Source organism: Mustela nivalis (assembly GCF_964662115.1).
Source record: "Mustela nivalis genome assembly, chromosome: 8".
Taxonomy (NCBI): domain Eukaryota; kingdom Metazoa; phylum Chordata; class Mammalia; order Carnivora; family Mustelidae; genus Mustela; species Mustela nivalis.
Window position 1 is genome coordinate 62,543,594 of NC_139027.1, and position 26,799 is coordinate 62,570,392.

A 26,799-nucleotide genomic window follows, 5' to 3' on the forward strand; every position below is an offset into this window, starting at 1 on the left:
AAGGGAAGAAATAATGGATGAATTTTTTCTAAATTTAATAAAAACTACAGAACACAAATCCAAGAATTTCAATGAACCTAAGTACAAGAAATATGAAGAAAACTACTCCAAAGCACATCACAACCAAAACCAATGATAAAAAGACAATATTAAAAGCAGTCAGAAGAGAAAGCCACGTTTCATACAGGGGAACAAAGATGAGAACTCTATCAGATTTCTCTTCAGAAACAAAGGAGAAACCAGTGGAGCAAAGTCTTTAAAGTACTAAAAGGAAAATTGCCCCATAAGCCCAGAATTCTATACCTAGGGAAAATACTTCTCAAAAATGAAGGTGAAATAAATATTTTTTTCAGATGTAAAAATGCTGAAAAATTCAGGACTTGCAGTTCAACATTATAAGAAATGTTGAGGGAAAGCCCATTGGGAAAAAGGAAAATAATATCAGATTAAAAAAAATTAAAAAGTTGTCGACCAAAGGAACAGAAAGCACTGGAAATGGCAACAAATGAGTAAATACTTGAGAGAGTTTTCTTATTAATTAAATCTTTTTTAAAAGATAACTGCTTCAAGAAAAGTAATAGCAATGTAGTGTGGGTCATATAACACACGTACAGGAAGTAAATATGATATCAGTGTCATAAAAACTGAGCCAGAACTGAAAGTCTACTCTTGGAAGATGTGCATATCCTACAGGAAGTGCTGTAGTAGCACTTTGTGTTGAATGTGATCACTTAAAGCATGTGTACCAGAAACTCTGAAGAAAGCACACACACACAAGAGTTAGCACTATTAAGTCAGCCAAAGAGATAGAAGTGAAACCATAAATAGTAATTAACCTAGAAGAAAGCAAAAGAGGGAGAAAAAGTGAACAAAGAACAGATGAGGCGAACAGAAAACAAACAGAAAGATGACAGACTTAACTCTAACTATATCAACAATCACATTGACTTGAAAATGGTTTGAACACTCCAATTAAAAGGCACAGATTGTCAAATTTAATTAAAAAAAAAAAGCATGGCCTATATGTCATTTACAAGAAACACAATTTAAATATAAAGAAACAAATACTTTAAAAGTAAAAGGATGGAAAAAGATATCCTATTCTAATGCTAATTAAAAGAAAGCTGGAGTGACTATATTAATATCAAACAAAGCAGATGCCAGGGTAAGGAATATATTAGCAAGGGTAAAGAATGTCATATCATAATGATAAAAGACTCAGTTCATGAAGAGGACATAAAAATCCTAAATGTTCGTGCACCCGTAACAGAACTTCAAAATACATGAAGCAAAACCTGAGGATTCCTCGGAGAAACAAATACATAAGTATAATCTATGATTTCAATATCCCTCTCTCAATAATTGATAGAACAAGCAGACAGAAAATCAGTAAGGACATAGAGACCTTACAATAGTATCAACCAAATTGACCTTATTGAGATATATATGCATACACACTCCACCCTATAAACATCAGAATGCATATTCTTCAGATACATACCAAGATAAACCATATTCTGGGCCATAAAACATGTCTCAATATATGTAAAAGGATTCAAGTCTTGCAAAATATGTTTTCTAACCATGAGAAAATTAAACAGGAAATCAAAACAAAAAGATTTCTGAAATCAAAACAAAAAGACTTCTTACATTTGGAAATTTAAGCACACTTTCAAATAAACCAAAGATCAAAGAGGAAATCAAAAGAAAAACTAGAAAGTAATCTGAACATATTGAAAATGAAACTACAACATATCATTAATTTGTAGGGTCCAGTAAAGCAGTACTGGGGGCTTGAGAAGGATTAATAACATGAAATAGCTGTATTAGAAAAGAAGAAAAATCTTAAATTAATAAACTCACTTTCCACTATGAGAAATAAAAACACCACCCACACACATAAAAATAGAATAAGTTAAACAAAATAAGCAAAAGAAAAGAAATAATAAATATTAGAGAAGATATCAATGAAATGGAAAGCAGAAAAACAGGAGAGAAAAAATCAATAAAATCAAAAGCAGGTCCTTAGAAAAAAGTGAAACTGGTAAATTTCCAGCCAGACTAATTACTAAAAAAGAGGGATAGAAGACCAATTATACCAATTTTAGGAAAGGGAGAAGTTTAAAATTTCTGTATGTTAAAAGGATACAGGAATATCATACCAATTTTATGTTAATAAATTCAAAAACTTAGATAAAACGGGAAATTTCCTTAAAGAAACAAATTACCAGAACTCATCCAAGAAGAAAAAGATAATCTGAATAACCTATGCATTTTTTAAAGATAATAATTTTAGGTTTAAACTTTTCCTACAAAGAAAACTCCAAGACAAGATGACTTCACTGTTGAATACTTCCAAACATGTAAGAATATAGTATCAATTTCACACAAATTCATCCACAACATTGAAAAGGAGGAATCACTTCCCATCTCATTTTATGAAGCCACCATTACCCCAATAACAGAACCAAAAATAGATATTACAAGGAAACTATATTCCTATATTCCTATATTCCTCATGAACATGATGGAATTTTTTAAATTAGCAAATGGAATTTGCTGGAAAGATTTTGCTTGAGGAACCAAATACATCAAAGCTAGTAAGACCACGCAGAATAAGGTCTTTGATCCTATCATGTTGTTAACTCCTCCAGCAAAATAAAATTTTATATAACTAAGTTTCTCATTTCCATAGTCTCAAGTCAAAAAAGCAGTGATTCTCTTCATTCACCAAAGTGACTATGGTTTGGATATTGAGGAGGTATGAAGTGGTGTTCAGAGCATAGATTCTGAAGTCAGACTGCCTGGGATTACATTTCAGCTCCACCTCCTACTACCTTTATAACTTGGCAAACATTGCTTAACTTCTCTGTGCATCGAATTCAATGGTCTTAAAATGGAGATGACACTATCTCTTTCTCACAGGGATGTTGTGAGAAAGAAATGACTTAATCCTTATAAAATGTAGGGAACAGTGGAATGAGGCATGGGGAACACAGTAAGGCTTACAAAGTCTAGCAAGGAGCAGTGGTAGAAGATAGGAGTGACTGTGTCATGTGCATAGACATGAAAGACACCCATTGAACTGAGTTCTGAAGAATTTTATGCTTGATGTTACCATCAGGAAGAAAGTGAGGGACAAAGACACCGCTAACAGGCATCAATGTAAACAAGCATTTAGTACCCAAAAGGTTATCAGTATTTTCTAGAATCTGTGATTAAGATAATGCGGTTGAGTGTAGCATATATCCTGGGGACGTGTAGGGATGGGGAAAAAGAGGAAATGGTAAGCAATATAAGAGTAAGAGCTGGACATTGAGATCAGATAATGAGGAGACTTGTGTGCCATGAGAAAGCAGTACAATGTGATTCTGGTGAAGATAGAAAACCATCAAAGAACTGAATACAGGAGTGTCATAGCCAGATGAAATAGGGTCAAGAGAAGGAAATAGACGTTGGGAAAATTTGCTAAGAAGCTGGATTAGTTTCCTTTTGCTGTTTGTAACAAATCACCACAAGTTTAGTGAGTTAAGAACATAAATTTTTATCTTTCAGTTCTTCTGTTAGAAGTCTAGCACTGGTCTCACTGGCTGAAATCAAGGGGTTGGCAGGATTTCCTTCCTTCTGGAGGCTCTGGAGTCAATTTACTTCCTTGTCTCTTCTAGCTCCCAAAGGTCACCTGCTTTCCTTAGTTTGTGGCCCCTTCCTCTGTCTTCAAAGCCAACAGTGGTGAGCAGAGTCCCTCTCATCACAAATCACTCTGGCCTTTTATGCTCTTTCTTCCACTTTTAAAGATCCCAGAGGTTAAAATGGACTCACTCCTTTAATATAAGATGATCTGCCTATTTTAAGCCTACCTGATTAGCAACCTTAATTCTTGCTTGCCATGTAATGTAGCATAATCACAGGGTCTGGGGGCTGGGGTATGGACACCTTTGGTGGGTGGCGGGAACATTGTTTTTCCTCCTACAGAAGTTCAGAAGCTATTACAAAATCTCAGGTAAGACATGATAAGGTCCTGAACTTAGGTGGTGGTAATAGAAATAGACAGGAGGGAATATATTAAAGAGTACCTTTAGATGCATAATTAAAAGAATCTGGAGTATACAGAAGACATGAGGGAGAAGGGGAAATTAAGGCTATCTCCTAGTTTATTAAGTTTAAAAATTCTGGTGAAAGATGATGTCATTAATTATTGCAAATTTGGTTTCTAATATGTGATTATAAAGTTCTCACAGAATATTAAGAGTGAGATGCCACAAGTTTGCTGGGAACTGGGTCTGTAATTCAGGAAAACAGTAATAGAGATGACCAAGATCTGAGCATTGGCATACAATATTTAAAGTTTTAGAGTAGGTGCTGTAAATTACTAAGCATCCTAAAGACAAACACACACACACACACACACACACACACACGCACTCACACTCAATATTTAGCAGCTTTCATTCATACTAGCTATTATTTAACATGACACAGTTAAGATCTAAAGAACAAAAAGTAAATGATCTACTATATGTGCAACTGAGTCTACGGCTTATTAACATAATGGTGAACCCTTACAGAAGTGGCATTCCCAAGCCTCCCAAATGTGGAAATGCTAGTAAGGATATGTTCTACTCAAAGAAGCAAAGAATTGTGACACTGGCTGCAGCTAGTGACTGTCCAGAATGTTCTCTTGTTTCATCTCTCGGAGGAATACCTAGGAGGTATTTCTCCCACTGCAAACCATGTTCCTACTTGAGATTTCAGCATTTCCCCATTTTGTGAGAGGCCTCAGCTATATATATCTTTAAAGTGTTGTATACAGGAAATTTATGCACCTTCCCTTCAATTTTGCTGTGTACCTAAAGCTGCTCTATGGGGCTCCTGGGTGGCTCAGTCATTAGGTGTCTGCCTTCGGTGAAGGTCATGTTCCTGGGGTCTTGGGATGGAGCCCCACATTGGGCTCCTTGCTTGGTGGGGGCCTGCTTCTCCTTCTCCCACTCCCCCTGCTAATTAATAAATTAATGCTATTAATTTATTAATTTTAATAAATTAAAAAACACATTTTAAATAAATAAATAAATAAATAAAACTGCTTTTTAAAAAAAAGTCTTGGGGCACCTGGGTGGCTTAGTCAGTTAAGTGTCTGCCTTTAGCTCAGGTCATGATTCCAGAGCCCTGGGATGGAGCCCCACACAGGTTCTCTGCTCTCCCTCTCCCTGCTGCTCCCCCTGCTTTTACTATCTCTATCTCTCTCTGTCAAATAAATAAATGAAATCTTAAAAAAATAAAGTCTTAAAAAAGTTAGTATCTGAAGCATGATTATATCCCACTTCAGGATATTGCTCCCAATGCCTTGTGATTTTTAACATAACCAATTTCTTTTATTCATTAAGAAAATACAAGTGGTATGATAATATTAATATATCAACAAGTAAGGGTGATCTTTTAGAATCCTCTCTTATAGAAGAGACCTGAACTATTATACAGATCTGTTAATTCATTGCAATGCAAACAGTGCACAGTACCAACCACGAGTAATAAAACAAAAACTTAAGAGTTCCATATAAATGGCTGGGGGGTGGCTGGGAAGGCAAAGTGGAAATGTCCATTTAAACACAGGACCTTGATTAATTTTCTTCTATAGTGGAATCATAATAACCAAAAATAAGCTCACTGATGTAGCTGTAGTGACATATGAGTTGGAACGCATGGCATGTACAAAGGTGAGTAATAAAAGTGAAGCAAACGAGCAAAAATATATCAAAAATGACTAAAATTATGTGTTTTCATTGTTAAGAAATGTAGTGAAATTCTCATCTGGTGAATTCCAATTCAGCATTTCCTTGATATATCTTTTATAATTTTCACTCTAATTATAATGAAAATCATTTTTCAATGTAATTTTGTAATAAAAATGTTTCTTTATTTCTCATTACATAAGAACATGATCTCGTACAGTTACTGAGCAGGCTTACAATATGCACACTGTATCTTCCCTTTCTTACCATTTAATCTCTTCATAGTCTACAGATGTCAAGAGGTTCAGATTAAGCTTGTTAAAGATCTGCTTCACTCGAACTCACTGATGATTATTTATTTAGCAGTTTTATGTAACCCTGTCATTGATAAGCACTCTATTAATTTGCCGAGGGACAAATCAACACTAGTTATTTTTCTACCGGCTATTAGACTCGGTGCTGCTGTTTGTTACAAACCACTTGCCAGTTAATTATAAATTATGGGTCCTCTTTGCCTATATTAATTGATATCTCCTCTGCCTTTGTAATACTAGACAAATAAATTGAAGGCAAGATTTATTAAGCAGTGTATGTCTTGTGTCTCTTGATTAGTATTCTTTACTTTTTTAACATTTATACTTGTTTATACAGATTTGACAGACCAATGCATTAGAGAAATGATCTTTGAGGTGTTTTGAAGTAAAGAAAGAAAAAAGATTTAATGGGCTTCCTATAAATTTATTTCAAATGACCCACCATTCATTGTATGCAATTCCTAAAATGCCTTTTGACTTCGTGCTATAGACTAGTGATAGCAGCTTCCCAATTATGCAAAAGCTAATATCCAAATAGTTTTAAGCCTACGCATCTATTTGCTATAAGGTAAACAATAGGAAGTGTATATAACTTAAAATCGGTATCACTTTACACATTCAATATGCAATGTCTCTTTCCTTCGCTTTATTGCATATGTGCATTCTAATACATATGCTTTTGCATACATGTGGAACCCTTTTAAATTTTTCTCATTTAAACAATCTGTAGGTGTAATACATAGTGACAAGACAATAAACTATAGCCATTTTTAATTTTCCGAAGCATGAATTATGGATGGCACTTGCCATAGGACATGCACCTTCCCATTTGCAGCTCACCGAGGAGCTGGAGTCAGAATTTAGGCCAGGTAGGAAGGAAAAAAAAAAAAAAAAACATTATACAAAAGAAACTCTTAATTCGTTTGCTCCCTGGACAGTATCAAACATTGAAGAACTGCAAATTTAATGGGAAGGATTACCCCAGAGGGTCATTGGACTATATTCTGATTTCAAAGGGCTTCAGAACCTAGCTATCTGCCAAAAGATTTGGGTCTCTGAAATCCTAATTTTATATATAAATTTTCCACTTAATTGACAATTTTGACCCAAGTTACATTTGCAATACCTTGAATTCCTAATAATTCCCCATCTGATATAAATCTGGCAAATGGACAGTTAGCCCACTGGGTAGGTGGGTTGTTTTTTCCATTAGTTCTCATGGGAAAGGAGAGATATATTGGTCAAGCAGATCTGTTCCTATTTTCAACTCACACATAATTGAATCCCTTCTCCATCATATTCATGTTTGAAGATTTAAAGACTCCCCAATTAGAATTTAGAGGAAGCCTTTAGAGTAAAATTAGCTAGCTCATTCAGAAAACATGCACTCTGCTAATGTGCTGTGAAACTGACCTTGAGCCACTTTTTAATAATGAGATTTCAAGAATCATCTTCTCCTATATACCATGCTACCTTTTGTTAGCTGTTTCTGGGCACACCTCCCAATGGATGTTATGAGTGATAGAATTTCCTGATAGCCTTGATTCATTTGATTATGCAGAAAATATGCTATTAATCATCCCTCAACAATTTATTATTTTGTCTGTATATCCTCCATGTTACCCTTCCTAGCATTTACCATCTCACTGCTCAAAATCTCTGTCCCCCACAGTCAAACAAGATCTGAGAGAATTAGATCTAAGTTATTAGTTACAACTTGAAATTACTTTGATTAGCAGCGGATTGGGGTTGACACTAACCTCTCAAATAAATCATTTTTGATTATTCACATTTCACATATTCACATCACTTTTGAACCCAATTACATGGTTAATCCATTGTTTGCCGAACTACACTGCACTTTTTTTTCTTTTTTAATGCTTTATACTATAGACCCTAACCTAGTGGCTCTCAACTGGAGCAAATGTATTCCCTCATGAACATTTGCAATGTCTGGAGACACCTATGGGTGTCACATACGGAGGAAGGAAAGGGACTGCTACTGGCCTCTAGTGGGTAGAGGACAGAGATAATGCCAAACATCCTCTAATGCAAGAAAAGCCTCCAAAACAAAGCATTACTGGTCCCAAATGCCCACAGTCATGAAGCTAAGAAAACCTACCCTAACCCTTTAAGATAAACCCTAACTGTCTCTCTTGATGGAGCATTATGAACAAGTAGAGCAAGGGTTTTGGAGGAGAAAGTTTAAAAACCCAATATGAACTACATTTTCTTATTTTAGGTGACTCATAAAGGTTGTCTAATTTGGTCATGGATAGGGAGGCAGGCCTGAGGTGCTCAGATGACTCGGGTTTAAAATGTACACACTTGGGAGTGCTGTGAAGTGTGTAAATCTGGTGATTCACAGACCTGTACCCCTGGGGATAAAAATATATGTTTATAAAAAATAAAAAATTAATGAAAAAAAATGTGCACACTTGGGAATGGAAATGAATCTTCTGTGAAGCTGGCTGTGTGCTACCTCATGAAAATATTATCAGAAATGCATTTGAGGGAAATATTCATATCTACTCAACTCAAGTAGTTGAATTAGGAGCTTTGAATTGGTCAGTGGGAAGAGAGGAAGGACATCCTCTTATATAGATCACTGACGCAATCATTGGGGCAACACGCAGAAGAGGAAGCACATGGATAAAAGGACATGAAATGGCTTTAGTGCACTTGGGAAAACAGGAAGATTGACTAACCTGAGATGTGAATGTTTTCATTCAAAAATTATTTACTGACATCCAGTGGGAATAAACTACCATTTACTATAAAGAGTGGTCTTCAAACATTGATTTCTCGACCCCAGAATTATTTTTAGCATCTAAATAAGTAAAATGATATATATGCACAAAATAGGCAAATTCAAATGTTCAATATTAGTAAAAACTAATTTCTCACTTAAAACTATAAATAGATGCTGTATTATCTAATGTTCTAATATCAAATATGATCTTTACACAGCCTCAACATGCACACCTCATTTTGAAGATTGCCACACTAGGAGATACAACTTGAATTCTTTGTATTCTAGTGTAAAGAACTCTAGTGCCCCACTAGATGACGATCTTCTTGAGGTTGGTGCTTGTATCTCTTTTTTCCGTTGTGCTACGAGTGCTCACAACAAAACAAAGACTCAGTCCCTGTTTTATTTAAAGACTAAATGCAGTTGGCCTATAAAGAACTGATCCAGCAGGATGCAATATGTTGGGTACACACATAATTATACAATAAGGCAGAATTGTAATGTAGTAGTGACTAGGATAAAAGCAGATTTGCCTCTGTTGTAGATTTTTCCAAGATATACTTTGAAGGTTGGGCAAGGAACCCCCACAAATTTTCCTTCGACTATTATTTCTCTTTCTTAGGCGGTCCTTGGGTTATGACCACATTTTCTCTTAGATAAGAAAGCTCGAGAAAGCTTTGTAAAGTCCAGTTAAGCAAATTCCCTATTACATGTATATTTAGTGTGGGACCCCTGAATTTTTAGATTCCCCCGTGTTAAAAAGTAACCATCCAGTTAGGAACCGTAAAAACCTGCCTCTTTCCAAAATGAGCTTAATTATTCAAGTCATGCAGGATTCCTTGTCTTCTTACTTTTTAAACTAGTAACTATTCTAGTCAATCAGTAACCATGCTTGAAGTATCACAGGGCACATTTATTTATTTATTTATTTATTAAAGATTTTATTTATTTATTTGACAGAGAGAGCGATCACAAGTGGGCAGAGAGGCAGACAGAAAGAGGAGAGAGCAGAGAGCCCCGTGTGGAGCTCCATCCCAGGACCCGGAGATCATGAACTGAGCTGAAGGCAGAGATTTTACCCCACTGAGCAACGCAGGCACCCCATCACAGGGTACATTTATTATGCCAAAATTTTGGGTATCATTTGAAGCTCTCTGGAAAAATTGTGTGTGTCCTTTGGCACTGTTTTGCTTGTTGGAGTTCATAAACAAGTAGACCAGGCTGGAAGGTGAGCATGATCCCACTGTGCATGAGCCGGGGGGGTTTTCTGCACAGTGATCAAACAGTCATTACCATTCAACTTCTGCAACAAAATAATTCTACTGACTTATTCTTTGATTTAGTTTTCAAGTACGTTTGTAATATGGAACCTCCATATTTAATATCAATACTCAAGGGAACCTGAGTAATTCTTGAATAATTAGTTCTCTATTCACTGGAAATCAGTTGGAGAAATAATCTTTTACTAATAGAGGCTTTAGCTTTCTCTTACCTTAGAGGACCAAATCTATTATATGCCACATTCCTTTTCCCATATTTCCTTTACACTTTTGTGACATTCACTGAGCAATCACTATGTTCTTTAAGTTGAGATTCCATAGATAGATTCTGCCAACCCTGAAGAAAAACACTGCTTTCTAAAGTTGTCTGAACCCACAAGTATTATCCAGCCAACGGCCTTCAGGGAAGGTCTCTCCCTTTGTATAATTTGCTGGCTATGACTATCGATGACAGAATTCTGAAATTGCAGGACAAAAATTAGTTGAGCAAGATCTGCTTATTTACTTATCAACGTTAATGTGGGTTGAATGTCTGGCACACAGCACACTCTATATAGAAACCCTCCGTGAGAGATACTATTAGTATCTCCATCTTAAAGGCAAGAAAACTGAGGAAGGAGAGATTAATTTTCTTGCCAAGAGGCAGAATCTACATTTATTTAGAGGTAAATATAATGCTATATTCATTATTACATGAAAAACAGGTCCACTTAGAAGCCACTGTGTGTCTGATGGGCCTTTAGAGTTTGATTGCAGAATTTTCTGCAAGGGGGTTGTTTGAGATGTAATTAACATGACAAACAAGGGAAAGACACAAGTTTAGCAAAAAGCTCACTTTGAGTGGATAAATTTCTCTTTTCCCTTTTTTTAAATGAGAAAGCCTGGATAAAAGGCACATGAAATAACTGCTGACTGAGTGGAGCTCTTGAGCTAAGGACTTGTGCTGTGAAAATCCTACTTTGTCTAGCAAACACCATCAGACGGGAACCTTGAAAGAGAAACCTTCATTTTTCTCATTCTCTAAACAACAACAACAACAACATCGACCCCAGCTCTGACCCTGCGACCTCTCTGACCATGGTGAAAGCCGCATAGGGTGGGGAGGAATACAAAAGCAGGGCTTCTCCTCCTTGAATGGGCTCCTTCTCACTCCCAGTGGCAGAGCCTGACTATGAAAGCTGAAGGGATGCACGGAACATCACTTACTAAGGCACCTTTGGGCGGTCGGTTCAAATGAGTGACCCAAATCCTCGCACATTAATCAATTCCAAACTCCACCTATGGTGAAGACAGGAATTTCATGTCAATCTCTTGACACCAAGCCGGAGAGAATACATGACTGTATACCAATTCCATCATCTTCCAATCACAGTCACATTCAAGAAAAAAAAATCAAACACAATGACCAGTACTAAGATGATTTGGAGGGAGTTGCAGTTGTTTCAAAGGGGCTATAGCATAGTGACCGAAACACCATGGGCTCTGGAGTACTACGGAACCTTCTTCAAATGGTAGCTGCGATCTACTAGCTGTGTAAGACTGGGTAATTTTCCCTCGCAGAGCAACTATTTTTCCTCTCCTAAAATAAATGTAATTCTTACCTCTTGGGATTTGAGAAGATTAAATGAGACAACAAGGTAGCACATTAATTTGCATACAGAGAATGATTTTTTTAAAAAATGTGAATTTTATTATTGCCTTAGTCCAGATCCTCCAAGAAACAGATGCCAAGATGGGATTCAACATATAAGAAATTTATTAGAGGAAATGCCTGTGGAGGAAAATGGGGAGGGAGGCAGGAGAGTCTGGGAGAGCTTTTAGGCCATGTGTGAGTGACCCCAGGTGAAGGAGAGAAGGAAGATTGAGTGGAAGAATCTTCAAGTGTCCTGCATTTATTTCTATGGAAAGTCTGGCAAAGTCATCATGCAGTCCTTGAGCCAGATTTGCCCATGGGAGGATCCTGAATCTCCTAAGAATGAACCTGCCTCCATAACAATGCTGGGCTTGCTCATAGGCTACACACCCCCCAGGGGAGGCACAGACTCCAAGGGTGATGGATCACCAACACAGCTGTCTGGGCCCTGGGTCAGTTACGTTCCTTGTAGTCACACAGACATGTTCTCATGGTCACCACAAGTATTATTCAATGCAGATCCTTGGGCAAACCATGTTATTCAGAAAAGGCAAAAGGGGGGAAAAAAAGTAGAACAATATTACACAGAGTAGTTATACCTCAGCACATCTTTAAAGTTTTAAAAATGGGACTGAAGTCGCAGGTATGCAAAAGGGTGCCGTGTCAAATTCTAAAATGATTCTTATTGGGATTCCAAGCAAGTTATGAAAACAAACAACATTTAAAAACTGCTTTCAATCAATCCTTTTCTACTTAGAGCTGACTTTCATGAACGAGAGTCTAGATTTCCTTAAATGTATTATTTTCATTCTTTCCTTTTCCTGTCTTCCTTTTTTTCCCTTCAGAGGACATTGGTAAGTGGTTTTTTAGCTTCTTCCTGGTCTTGCACCCTTTTGAGAATCTGAAGAAAGCCAGTAATCTTCTTTAGCACCCCCAAAATGCACACACATCTGTGTAAAACAAGGGTACAATTCCAAAGGGTTTGTGGGTCCTGTAACACCTATCAATGACTGGCAGACGCAAGACTTAACTGCACTTAAACAGTGCTTAAATGTATAAAGCTGTTAACCTACATGATTTTCAACTACCTTATAATTCTAGGACTACCTAGTTCTTTGGGTTAAGATAATCCAACCAGTTTTTATTTTTGTTGTTTTGTTTTTTTGATGATACATTATTTTCTGAGTTCAAAATCTCAATGCACATGAAGGCATTTTTCAACCAAGCTAGACTGAGTGGGCACACCCTGTGTGGATATACGTTTAAATAGATAAACAAAGTGCTTGACTGGGTGAGGAGTTTTTTCTTACTCCTTTGTTTCTCCACACAATGTGTCCAAACTGGGTCGGTCCACGTGCTAGGTAAATTCAACCATGATTTAAGTTTGTTCATTTCATATATTTTAATTTAGTATTACACTACAATTCTAGGTTTGGCATTGTAAGTGTCTGTTACCACATATTTGGCTTTCTTATCCTTCGCTAAATGTTTATGGTATAGGCCTTCCTCCTCGTCTTTATAGGTGAACTTGTTCCCTCTCGCTTTCCTGTGGCTCATCAGTGCATCAGCCTTTCCAGAAGTAATTATAAATTAGATGGACAAAATGGGGGAAAAGTGGGGGAAGACTAATGAAAATTCAGTCACCACTCTGAATATATGAGAGCCTAGATTCTCAGACAGACGCTGTGTGAAATATAATACTCGTCACATAACTGGTGTTGGACCCACACAATACCTGTGTGTGAGGGGGTGAATTAATTATTTCGTGAGAAACCAACTATTTTTCTAACAGTGGATGCCTCCAATTATTCAGCCTCCAAAGGGCCTGCCCAGCCTTGCCACCTTAACTCTTCATTTTCTTTCTTTTTGGGGGTTAGAGCCAACACTTCAACCTGGCTTTTTTTTTTTTTTTTTTTTTTTTTTTCAGCTAAAGAACACAGTAAATGACAGAGGTCTGGAAGAATATATTTCCTCCAAAGCTGGTGACCAATTAGTTGCTTGCCACTGACTGTCATTTCACTGCTATGAGTGCTGTGTTCTTGTAGCTTGGTGATAGACACACTGTTTATTTTCCACTTTACAGTCTTTGCCAATACTCCGAGTCCCACACAGCTGCCTTTAATGCTGCTCTTCTAGATAGCTTGTGACAGGGGAAAAGATAAAAGGTATGTGTGAGTGGCAAAATGGCAACTCTGAGCAAACTTATCTAGGGTGTAAAGTAAAGAGAATAGTTATTTTACTACCTCACCTTTTATTTTAATGCTTCTAAATGAAATCGTGGAAAACACCAAGTCCACGAGGTTAAAGCTCAAAGACATAAGGAATGTGGCTAAAGACTTTCTAGGGTTATTAAGCTGTTGACAATATGAGAATCCGACATATTCGCCACTGGTTCCGTAATTGTCTTTTATCTAGGAGCAACTTCCCCTCCCCCCCCCCCGACCCAACTTTTTATGATTCATCATATTTATTTTTTGTTTCCTCAAGCAACATCTTTTATTAGTTGCACACCCACTGCAGAAATTTAATTTCTGCAAGAGAACAACAAAGCAGTTGATTATTATTATTGAGAATCTGGTACAACATCGAGTGAAATAAAATCTATAAGGCATTAAAATGACAGATTAGGCAAGAGCTGTATTCATTTACAAGTGTTAGAACATCATGCTAATGCCTCACAAGCACAACATAAAATGAAAATCAACTCTTTCATGCTGCTTTACGAACAACACTGCGAAGCGCCTAGGAACAGAAGCCAGAGTCTCTGTTAAAGAGGCACTGTCCTTTTGTAGTGTGCTCAAAGGTTCATCCTTGACAAAACACAAATAAAAACACTCCTCTCATATGCACAGCCAGAAGCACTCCATGGTTAGCCTGTGGTCATCCCAAACTAAACACTGCTAATCCTGGTAAGATTTAAAGCATTCATATGCACCTCATTGTTTTTTAATGGAGAGTAACACTTCACTTATTAGGCAACCTCCATTTTTTATAGCCCACCTGGAAACCAAAGAGACAGCAGAAAAAAGTGGCTCCTGGAATCAGCAATTGAAGGTTATTACTCTACACAAAAAAGCTCTGATGATTCATATATTCTCTAATCACTCAGAGCCTACTAACTCTTATTTTAGACATAATATTTATGTTTTATATCACAGGTTGTAGCTCAAGACGGATAAGAAGCAAATTACAAGGATGCTAGAGAATATTAGGCTGAAATTTCTAAAAACTAGAGTAGTTCTCCTGATAACAGAAGAGACTCAGAAAGATAACAGAATGTCTCAAATAATCTCCAAGGCCACCATACCTGAGGGGATCTTTACAAGAGTACAAAACAAATAAATTCTGTTGATAATATTGACACAAATCATCCAAAGGCAACTAAAATGAGTTTCACTCCTTATACTTCCTGAAAGGGAAGGATCTAAAACATCTCATAGTAAATTCCATCAAAATATTTAAATTCTAAAAAGGTAAGTGTTTAAGGAAGCTGAAATTTCACAGATGTAGAATTTATTTTATAACAATATTGAATAAAAAACATGTGGCACATCTATATTACACACATGAATGTGTATATTTGAGAATGAATGCATAATATGCAATGCACTTATTAAAATATGACAGATAACATACGATATTATATATAGTTAATTATATATGTAAACATAGCTATGCCAGATAAACAAATAACACAGTTTTCATAAATGAACTCTTTAGAGATTTATTTCAGATTGATTTAGTAGTTAATTCTAAGAAGGTAACATCTATATCAGAGCTTCCTTTCCTTAAACCACAGATGAAAAATATTGAAAAGTCTGATTTCTTGGGTTCTGTCATGGGTGACATTTAAAGGATGAGAATCACTAAGTTGACCCTGTTGAAATATCTCCTCTTAATACAGTGGGCAGCACTAACTAACACAACAGAGGTCTCTCAAACTCTTATTCACAAAATCTCAAACACTGTTTGCATGCTACACCCTTTCCCCTGGTTGCACCCATGAGATACTCTGAGGCTCATGTGTCACACACAACTCCCAGTGCCCACGTGATATTTCTACCCCTTCTCCTCTGTTCACAAAAGCATACTCGATGATAAATTCAAGAGAATGGAAATCTGACCTGCAATAATTTATAAAAACGTAGAAAGGTAAGTCATGGACAGACTTTATTACTTTTGTTATTAATAACAAATTCCTCATGACACACCTTGGGCATCAAGGTGAAGAACAGCTGACTGGAAGGAGAATGTGGCTGGTGGCAGGAGACTCTTTCGGTCCTAGCTGTCTGATCTTTCATCTCTGGGGACCGTAGGATCCTGCAAAGGAGGGACTGTGAGAGAGTTCTAGGCTTAGACACCTCACAAGGTATTGTGAGAGCTAATCAGGATCATGGGATATAAGAAGGGTTTCATATAAAAGTAAAGCAGTATTAATGTCAAATAATGAACCATGGTTTCCCATAGTCCTCAAATCAAATTTCTTCCCTTATCGTCTATGATTCCCAGAACTCCAACAACCTGCCCTCACTTTGAAGAAAAGAATAAAATAGAGAATGCTTTGCACTTGTGCATAGGCATCCTTGGAAGTAATGATGCAATATACCCTGCCTGATAAGGCAAAGAATGAACTGGCCAAGAATCATTAAATCATTGATTTTAGAACCTAAATACACATCTGACAAACATGGGCTGAATAAAAAGGCTGGAAATGTGAAGGAACATCAACATGGAACGTACAAAGAGATCTCAGACTCATGGTTGCACATAAGGATTTAAAAAAGAAGCAGCCATCCCCTGAGCTGGGTGGGAGAAAAGGAAGGGAAGGAAAGAAGGATGGATGGAAGGATGGATGGAAGGGAGGGAGGAGGAAAAGAAAGAAAGAAAGACAGACAGAAAGAAAGACAGACAGACAGACAGACAGAAAGAAAGAAAGAAAAGAAAGAAAGAAAGAAAGAAAGAAAGAAAGAAAGAAAGAAAGAAAGGAGAGAAAGGGAGGGAGAGAGAAAGAAAGAGAGAGAAAGAAAGAAAGGGAGAGAGAAAGAACACACATGAATTTGAATGAATCTGAGCTCTGGCCTTCTCCCCACTGACTGGCTGCTAATTTCTTGAACTTCACCCAGGCTGTGTGTCCAACAGACCACATGGTGATTGCTAAATTGCTCAATGACCACAAGCTACAACCATGGGGAAAATATTCATGAAAATTAACATCCCATTTAATACTTACCACATTTCCAGCCAACGCTTTGTGTACCAGAAAGTCCTCGAACTGGCTCCAAAACTTTTCAATTCCTGACAAATGCACTGGCCCCTCTCCAAGGAGCTGGGCAGCAATCTGTGCTTTATGCTGGTGCGTGGTGGCGGCAGTGCTGCTGGTGGGAGAGCCAGCGGGTGGAGGCGTTCTTCTCAAGGAAGAAAAATCACAAGAGCAGTGGTCTTGGGGACTCACGGAGGCCCCAAGAACTCTCACTCTTCCTGGCATGGCAAGGGCATGTGACAGGGGCAGGGTCCTGAATGCTTTCACTTTTTTTTGAAGTACATTTTGCAAAATGGATGGCATGTAATAAAAAGCTGGGACTTTAAAATAGTAACAAATACCTGATTATGTTTTTTCATTAGAGAAGAAAATTCATGTCTGTCTTTATAGTACGAGGACATCGTTGGGAGTGACGTTTCTAAAATATGAAATCTTGAGGGTTTTCTTTAACAAATGACCACATTAATAAAATTAGCCTTGTCTTCCTTTAATGAGTTTCTTCATATCCTCTTATTTACTGACCTTTCCTATATCCCTCCTCCCACATATCCTTTCATCACAACTGTATGCCAAGAGCTTCAAACATCCGTCTTTCCCTATTAAAGTTACAACTGGTGTGACCCGTACTTTAGACTGTATGTCCGCCTCTCCCTCCCATTCACACGTGCTTACTTCTCTTAGCTATGCTAAGAAAACAGATTTATTTGCATTTCTCAAGTATTTTCAGAATTCCTTTATACACACCTTCTCATGAAAAAGTTGGTTTTCAGGGAAGGCTGAACGCATTCAAGATCTATTTGACTCAAGGCCTGATTTTCTTTAGGCTGCGTTATGTTCTCTAAAATATGAGGTTTGCATAATGATTCTTCTCCATGGCATGACCACAGAGTAATCTACGGGCTGGCATCTTAAAGTCTTGACATCTTCTCCTGCACCTAGTCAGGGCGCTTGCACATACAGCGTATTCACGCCCCATATTTGATGATTATGATGATTTAACAGCCTGTACCGTAAAGCCTACCTATGCAGGCTTAGCGGTGTATCTATTTGGAAAGAGAACAGTGTAAGAAGTATCAGAGGTAGAATATTCCAGTCACCCACCCTCGTTTCCCCTCAAAAGAGGAAATGCAGCATGACATCACCACAGGAAGACTCAGCTGGAAGCAGGAGAACTTTGTTTCACTGCTGCCTCTGGAATTAGCAGTGTGACTAAGACTGCCCAAGTCATAGCCTCCCAGGCACTGACCCAGTAAAGAAGTACTGGGACTCGATAATTTTCAAGGTCGCTTTCATCACCACATTCCTGGCTTAAGGTAATCTGTATATCATCTCAAAGGGGGAAAAAAAAAAAAAATCTCCAGAATGTGTAGGTCACACCGTGCCATGTGAGCCACTGGCCAAGCAAGTACTATGGCCGTGTTCATTCACTACTGACATTGAAAATATCTAGATGTTGAATGTTATAGCATTCGGAGGATTGAGTTTTCCACTTAAACTTTTTTTTTTCCCCTGGATTGTTGGCATTTAGATTGATTCCGAGAATGCCGCCAAGAGTTTCTCAGTCCCTTTTAAATTCTTGTACCTTCTTTTTTAGAGATATTAAGGGAAAAAAGGACTTTGAGTGTCCTTGGTGTCATCTCACAGTACCTGCAAACCCAGGAGCAGGAAGTCCTATGGGAGCCTGCAAGCAGCTGCTCACCCTCAAATGTGGTTCTCCAGCACCATGCACCAGGGCCTCAGAAGGCTTCCTGCCAGCAGAACACCATTTTTAAAGAAGGCACATAAGAGAACCATGCTGTTCAGGTAAGTACACCTCAAACATTCTGAGTGTGTAAGATAAGCAACAGAGAGAGTACCTATCATCGTCAACATCCTCCTTGAGAAGCACCATAAAATCTACTCTAAACTCCCACCACTGGTTGTTTTAGATATGACCCAAACGTTGGTTTGATATACGTTAGAAAAAATAGACTCATCTGGTGATCTCCAGGCTCTAAGACATGCTGTAAGAAATGGCCAGAGATACAAAAGGGAAATGAATAAGCAATAGATTGTTATCAGATGTTCCGATGAAACTATCAAGTAAATATAAGAGGCTGTCCCAGGAGCAAATAATTAAGCCAAAGATAAATTTAGCTCCGGTCAAGGAGAATGCTAGAATATGTGGCACCTTTCTTTCCCTTTAATTGGCTTTAATGTACTCTAGACTTTCCCTTAATGACCTAAAGCCAGGGAGCCCACTGGCTCAGAGTATATGTGAAGACCTGTGTAGAGAGGTATGCAGAATGGTTAAGAACTTGTACTTTAGAGACAAAAAGGCTCAAGTTCTAATCCTGCCTCCTATTTCTATAACCCTGGGCAACTCATGGAACTCTTCAGTTTTTTCACCTGTAAAAGCTTAAATGATATAAGCTTTATTAGACATGGCACTAGGCAGGTAGAAAATGCTTACTATGTGGTAGTCATTGACATGATTAATAGATAGATAGGCTTCATCTTATAGTTGTCTTTCAGATTAGTGAAGGCCCTGTGGATGGCATATTTACAAGTGGATGGGGAAAAATTCCTCCCGGAAACATGGCAGATTTAGGTGTGAATGGAAAGAGATAACTTAGACCTGTGTGTTTGTGGCATTTGTTATCACACGGTAGCTGAGAACATCAAGACAGAGGCCTAGCACTTTGATTCAAAAACTAGCTTTGTCCTGAGAGGGAGTCATCATTTCAAGGATCCCCAGACCTGGTTTCTTTCTTTTTTTATTTGAGTATAGACGATACACAATGTTACATTGGTTTCAGGTACATAAGATAGTGATTCAACCAATCTATATGTCATGCTGTGCTCAGCACAAGTGTGGCCGCCATCTGTCACCATATAATGCTGTTATAAAACCACTGACTGTATTCCCTACGCTGCGCCTTTTATCCCCATGACTTACTCATTCCATACCGGAAGCTCTAGCTCCCACTCCCCTTCTCCCATTTGCCCATCCCCCACTCTGGCAACCATCAGTTTGTTCTCTGTATTTGTAGGTCGGAGTCTGCTTATTGTTTTTTGTTTATTCATTTGTTTCATTTTTTAGATTGTACATACCAGTGAAATCGTGAGGCATTTGTCATTCTCAATCTGATTTATTTCACTGAGGATAACACCCTCTAGGTCCACCCATGTTGTCTCAAATGGCAAGATCACATCCTATTTTATGGCTGCAAAATATCCGTGTGTGTGTATGTGTGTGTATCACATCTTTATCCATTCATCTCTCAATGGACACTTGGGTTGCTACCATATCTTGGTTATTGTAAATAATGATAAACATAGGGGTGCATGTATCTTTTTAAGTCTGGTTTCTCAAGTGTAGAAACTACCAACCAAGTGTGTGAGGGAAGCAGAGAAAGGGGAGGGCATGCAACTAGCTGAACTCTGGCACATGGTCAAACCCAGTTCAGACCAGTGGGCATAACACATCAGTAGGAGGAGCAAAATGTTATTTACAAAAATAAGATGACTGGAACACTTTACAAAAATAAGATGACTTTCTCCTCTCTGGGAAAGCTTAAAATCATCCCATTGGTAGATGGTTCTTTGTTTAACATAGCCATTTAGTGGACCTTTTTTTATGGGAAAGCAGGTATCCACGCAAGGGAGAGACCTGGAAGAAGGGGTGCTCAGTCACTCAGCAGAACAGCTTTACGGGAATTTTCAACACTCCTCAGGGGGTAGGGGAACAAGCAAGGGGGGAGGTTGAAAATCTGAAGGGGAGAAGAGAGGCAGTGAAAGGATTACAGTAGGAAGAACAAACCCCACTTCATGGCCCAAGGCTGAGTCCTAGGGAAGGCCAGGTGGACATGTCTTGCAATAGGATGTTTAAGGCCCTATAAGAACAGAGAAATCACACAGTCAATTTAAAGTTGTTTTCTGTTCCATGCTGTAATCCCTCTTTACTATTGGAAACCATCAATAAATGCATATTATGTGCAGTAACTCATTTTTTGTGGTGCTTGAGGGAACGAAAACAGTGCTCGTAAGTGCAGTTGAGTGTTGCAGAGGGAGTTCAGAGAAAGCAAGAATTCAGAGTTAGAGGTGCCCGGGAAAGCACAGCATTTCCTGCTCCCTTTCAGGTCTCCAGAAACCTTGGGATCATGGGGGTTGGAGCCACTTTGTTTTTATCTCAATGACAAGAGTGAGATAGGAATGCTGGGAGACATTTGTAGATCTCCAAGTTGTCTGTTAGGATGAGGGCAGGAGGAAGTGTACAATTTACTGGGTAGGGTGACTTGATGTCAGGAGACATGGGATCAAGGATAAGAACCCTCAAAAAGGTTCAAGTTTTTAGGAAAGAATGCAGAGAGAGAAAGAGAGAGAGAGAGAGAGAAGAATAAGAGAAGAAAGAGAAAGAAAGAAAGAAAAAAAAAAGATCCCTATGATTTCCAAAACAAGCCTGGGGCAGATACATAACAGACCTCATTTTAATATGAATGAGTATCTCAACCATTTCCTGATCACAAATGCATTCCTTTTGCTGAACATTTGGATCCCTCTAACATATTTTGAGAAACGGCCACTTCAAAAGTTAAGTAACAGAGTGGAGAGGGCATGGGGTTTCAGAGGTGGAGACCTAGATCTGGGTCCTAGCTCTGTCACTTGCTGGCTGCGTAAACTTCGGCTCTCTGGGCTTCAGTTGGCCTCCATGTAAAATGGGAAGACAATCTCTATAATGCAGTAATGCACGGTCCAGTTAGATCTGACACGAGGCTTGTGCTAAATGAACATGGTAGCTGGAATGATTTTTCCACAAATGCCATTCCAGCCTTGTCAGTGCACACAGAACTAGCTGCTGAAGAGATGGTCCAAATAAGACATATGCCCCTGGCCTTCAGTCAAGCTTGAGTTAGGGAGCGATCAAAACCCTAGGGTCTTAGAGGGATAAAATCCACCATATTCCCCCGTTTAACAGCTTCTTTTTACTTTGATTTGGATTTCCTATTCTTTTCTAGAGTCCTTTCTAATTCCAGCAAAAGGTAGCAAACAGCACTGTTTGCTATATAATTTTTAAAAATACACCAAAATATTTATCATATCTATCATATAAAAAAAGCTATGAACTTTCATCTGGAAAAACAAGCTAAATGCAAGGGGAATAAAGCAGTTAAGGGCACACAACATTTAAAAATAAAACTTTAGAAATGACAGCGTAGGAGGGCTTTTTTAAGACGTCATTTTATTTAGTAATTCCTTGAGAAAATTAATGATCCCAACTAGTAGAAATGTTAGCACTTTTTTTTGACACTTTCCCATACACACTCAGAGAATGTGCGCTGTCAAAGCTGGATATTACAACAAGAACATGCTGTGAGAAATAATGCGCCAAATGTGCCTGCTGGAGAGAAGCATGGCCCCTCAGTGTCCTGGACTCAGGAACTATCTGATGGCCACTCCGCACACACAGGTGAGGGGCCCCCAAACCGCCTTTGAGAGGGTGAGGGTCAGCGGGGAAGGAGTCACCTTTGCCGCTTGTGGTACAATTACGGACGATGATACTCGTCAGCTCAGGAGAGGACGACAGAGAGCAGAGTGCCTGGTCTCATTTCCCCTGGCTCACCGCCCCCAAATTACTCTTCCCAGTGTAGCACTGGCAGTTTATTAGAACCAGAGTGAGGGGCTGGGGCTTTTTAGGAAAATGAGCTGCTGTGGCACAATGAGAATCCTGTTGGCCACAGACCCAGAGAGCAGGCCACAGTGGACCTTGGTAAATGCCAGCCTGCAGGGCTCTGAGAATATGCGCGGACCCCTGAGCAGAGAAGCAAGGCCTGGGATGGCCACATAAACACCGTGGAGTAACACATACGTAAGAGGACACGGGGATTGTGGTTTCAGTAACCGTTGGAGCAACTATCACATTCCATGTGGCTAATGGGGCCTGATTTTGCCTGATGGTTTTTGGAGAATTTTTATGTTAAAGTATAATAAGCTGAAGCAGGAGCCTTTCAGACTGAAACATGGCTCAGATGATGTTGTCAAACACCATTACTGCACTGATGTGCTCATTATCTCCACCGTGGCATACTAGGCATTAGGCTGGACCACATGAAATTGCCATTTCTATAGATCTCATATGGCCAAATTTCATAGGGCCCATTTCATATTTTTTGGTTTGCGAATGTCTATCTCCCACCTTAGAATTCAAAGCGCTGTGAGATCAGCAGCTTTGCTATGTTCGCTGCTGTGTTCCTGGAGCTTAGAGCAGTGCTGACACATAGTAGGCACTCAAAAACACTGAATGAATGAAAAAGTACATTCTGCTGATAGTTAATGAAAATTTATTACATGCCAGGCACCGTGCTAAGAATGAGACATATAGCAATGAAAAAGACAATCTTACAGAGCTTTGTGTCCTCTTGGGAGAAAGACATTGACATCAGCAGTCGCCAGATAGCAGCTAAACGTGTGATAAAGGGGAATGCAGGACACAAGCAGTAGCGGGGTAGCAACCCAGATCCAGTTGGTAAGGGAGGAAATAACAGAGGTCTGAGGTTTGGGTTCCAAATACCCATGTAGACATCCGAAGAGTCAGTAAGAATTAGGCAGATGAAAAGAGAATTAGTAAAAGTTGGGAGAACCTAGCTGGATTTCTGACTTCAGACATGTTCACATATGGCTTCACCAATTCCAGGAAAACAGGTATTAGCCATCTATCCGTGAAGGTGACTATGTATACCAAAGGAAGACTTCTAGTCGTTGCTCTAGGCAGATCATGTAGACCTTCAATCTCGGCAAAACCAGAATAAACCAAAGGCCTGCTTAAGAAGCAAGATTAATTGGGTAAATAGACAACATAATGGCCTAAATAAATAAAATAAATGCCAAAAAAGGCAGGAGTGTCTTCCTGGAAAGAAGTATGCTCTCTTTTTTGACCTCTTGTTTACCTTGCACCTGCATATAACAGGAACGAGTGTTTGACCTGCTGTACATCTATTTGCTGTCTTTACATTTAATAACTCTTCTTGGCTGATTTCTCTTATTCCAAACTCTTTAGGGATATGGAGATTTTCAGGGTTCAATGATAAAATCATCATCGCTACTGAGAGCATTAGTTCTACCAAATGCATTAAACAGGTATACCCCACCTCTGAGTAGGAGGGGTGTTTACAATCTCCCCTGGATCACATAGCTGACACAGTTGAGAAGTATAAGGTCAGAGAAGTTCCAACACTGTAAAGAGAGCACAACCTTATAGGTCCCGAGGTTGCACAAACAGGGCTCTCTAGAATGTGAAACAGAAAAGAGAACGTCACGAAAGAATGAAACACTTTGCCAAAGACAGACTATTTCTCCCCAGACTTCAGGTTTTGCTTGTCTTCCCTCCGCCCCACCCCCCCCAGGCAGATGGGGCAGTGGGGTGGGGGTTGGGGGAAACATATCATCTCTGGTTTCAAATCCCGAAACTATCTCCTCATCATGGCTCTCCCAGCCTGGCAAGGAAAAGAGCTACTGTCCTCACAACCTTGCGCTGCTTCCAAGCTGGTCCTTCCCTGGAATGGCATCCAACAGTATAAAAAGCAGCTTCTTCAGAGAACAGCTTCAGCCCCGACTGAGCCTCTGGGAATGGAATGCTACAAATTGTGGTGCTTCTATTGTATGAGCAATTCAATGGGCATTTCATTTCCAGTCAAAATCCAAACTAGTTAAAGTCAGCCTGTACAAGCTGCCTTGCTGAGAAACAGCAGCTTGCATTAAAATTACAATTATATTGTTTTGCCATGTCAGAAGCAAAGGTTAAAATCATATCTTGGCCGGACATTGTTTCTATAATATTGGCCCTCTGCAAAGCTGCCGTGCAGATGAGCCCAGAAATGATGTGAAATATTTCTAATACAAATTTTATTTTTATGTGAAACTATTCAAATGCTGCTGTACAACATGAACTACCTGAACCAAATCAAATCCTCAGGTCAATTCCTTCTTCCGAGTGCTCCTTAGATAACAAAGTCTTGTTCTGCGAATCTGTTCAATATATTAAAGTTGATTCACTCGGACAGTGTGTAAGATATAATACATTAATCTGGGCCATTTCAATTTCTGAGGCTGGGACTATAAAACTGGTGTGCTGCATATCTAATTTTTTTTGAATACCTGATTTATGCATTCCTCTGATGCCGAGTGTCGATGGTATGGTGGATGCGGCTGCTACATTAACAACGGGCTGCATCAGCACTCAAATCTTATCTTGTTAAATCAGACAAATGTAGCTCAATGAAAAGGAAGGAATAAATGCCTGGGATGGTTGAAAGGAGTGAATTTTAATCCTGTTTGTTAGGGGACTTTCATGGTGTGCACTGGATGACTAAGGTGGGGGGGACCCCCTGAGACTCTGGGTACCATGATTTATATTTATATGTGATGTATATAATGGACACGGAGCACACATATGAAAATATACACTTTATGCAAATTGGCACACACCCTTACAGCAGACACAGTGCTGCAAGATGCAGTCTCTATATTTTACAGATGCTGTAAAATCTCTATTAGATAGACAATTTGTAAAAATGGGTCCCTTTTTAATATTTCCATTACAAATATAAAAACTGCTCCTTTGTGCATAATTCTCTGTATTTTTTCATCAAAAAGAAGTTACCATGAAGGCTAAATACCAGGAGGATGGAACAGCTTATCACAATCATTATAAATATAATGTTTTCAGGAAGTTTTGTGGCGCGCTGAATACTGCCAGCATTCTACAGACAGACAGTATTAATTCTCATTGAGGGGAAATGTCCCTGTGTTTGCACAATCAACACCTTTAGAAATTATCCTTGTGCCGTGCAAGAAAAAAGTTTCATCCATGCATTTAGCACAAATGGTCAAGACATTTAATAATAAGTGAAATACACTTAGAAATAAGTTCTTGTACTACTAAACCCTAATCTAAATCTCCTTCTCTTAAAACGTCCATGTAGTTCAGCTTTAGAAAACAGAAGTCAATCAAAATCCTTTATTTACCCAAGAAAACATGTTTGGAAGCACAAGAGCACCATGGTACAATTGTAAAAATGCATCGCCATTAAAATGCAAGCATCACCAAACAGAAAAATTACAGAAGAGGCCAAGTTGGAGCTAGAATTATTTAATTGGCTCAAAGATGAACTTGCCTGCTCGGTGACACTTTGGGAACATATTATTTAAACATAAATCAGTTGTGCTTTCATTGGCTTCTCCCCTTCCTTAGTGTTTAATTATAGAAGGTGTATGCATGGAAAGTGGGAGAGGGAGGAAGTCTTGTAAACAATAGATACAATTGTACCCCTCTATTGCTTGCATGTGTTAGAATTCCAAGGTCTCGGTCCCCTGTCTGCAACATTACTATCAGCTACAGTGTTCAGAGGTATAACGCACAAACATTAAGGTCTGCAGTTGATTAGTACCTGTAACCAAATGGACTGGGGCAAAGCTTTCACACAGGTTTTAGAAATACAAAATGCTATTGCTAGGAGGGACCACAGACAGCCTCTTGCCAAATCTAGTCATTTTGCAGATAAAGACATCAAGGCCAAGAATGAAGAGAGCCTTAGCCAAGTTCAAAGCCAGGACTAGACCCAAGTCATCTCATATTCAGTCCATTGCTTCTTGATTGCACCATACCGCCAAAGCTTTCCACACCTCATGCAGCCCCCAGCCCCCAACAATAGCCTCAAGCCAGAGCCCCTCCCTCTTACACAAATCAATATTCCCTAGACTTCTCATTAGCACTAAAATTTGGAATAGATGTTTCTGAAAATGTCATGAAATCTCAGCTCATGTGAGTTTTATCTTAATAGTAGTAAATTGTGAGTC

General features: G+C 38.8%; 1 protein-coding gene across 1 annotated transcript in view; it reads right to left on the bottom strand.

The window, feature by feature from the left end:
* LOC309871387 (uncharacterized protein) overlaps nucleotides 1–26,799 on the bottom strand; it is a 574,873-nt gene that overhangs the window by 110,114 nt on the left and 437,960 nt on the right. The window contains exons 6-8 of the mRNA XM_082744364.1: nucleotides 18,613–18,713; nucleotides 16,936–17,110; nucleotides 15,917–16,025 (exon numbers count right to left, since the gene is read on the bottom strand). Of these exons, the coding sequence (XP_082600490.1) occupies nucleotides 15,917–16,025; nucleotides 16,936–17,110; nucleotides 18,613–18,713 (385 nt within the window). The remainder of the gene's footprint in view (nucleotides 1–15,916; nucleotides 16,026–16,935; nucleotides 17,111–18,612; nucleotides 18,714–26,799) is intronic.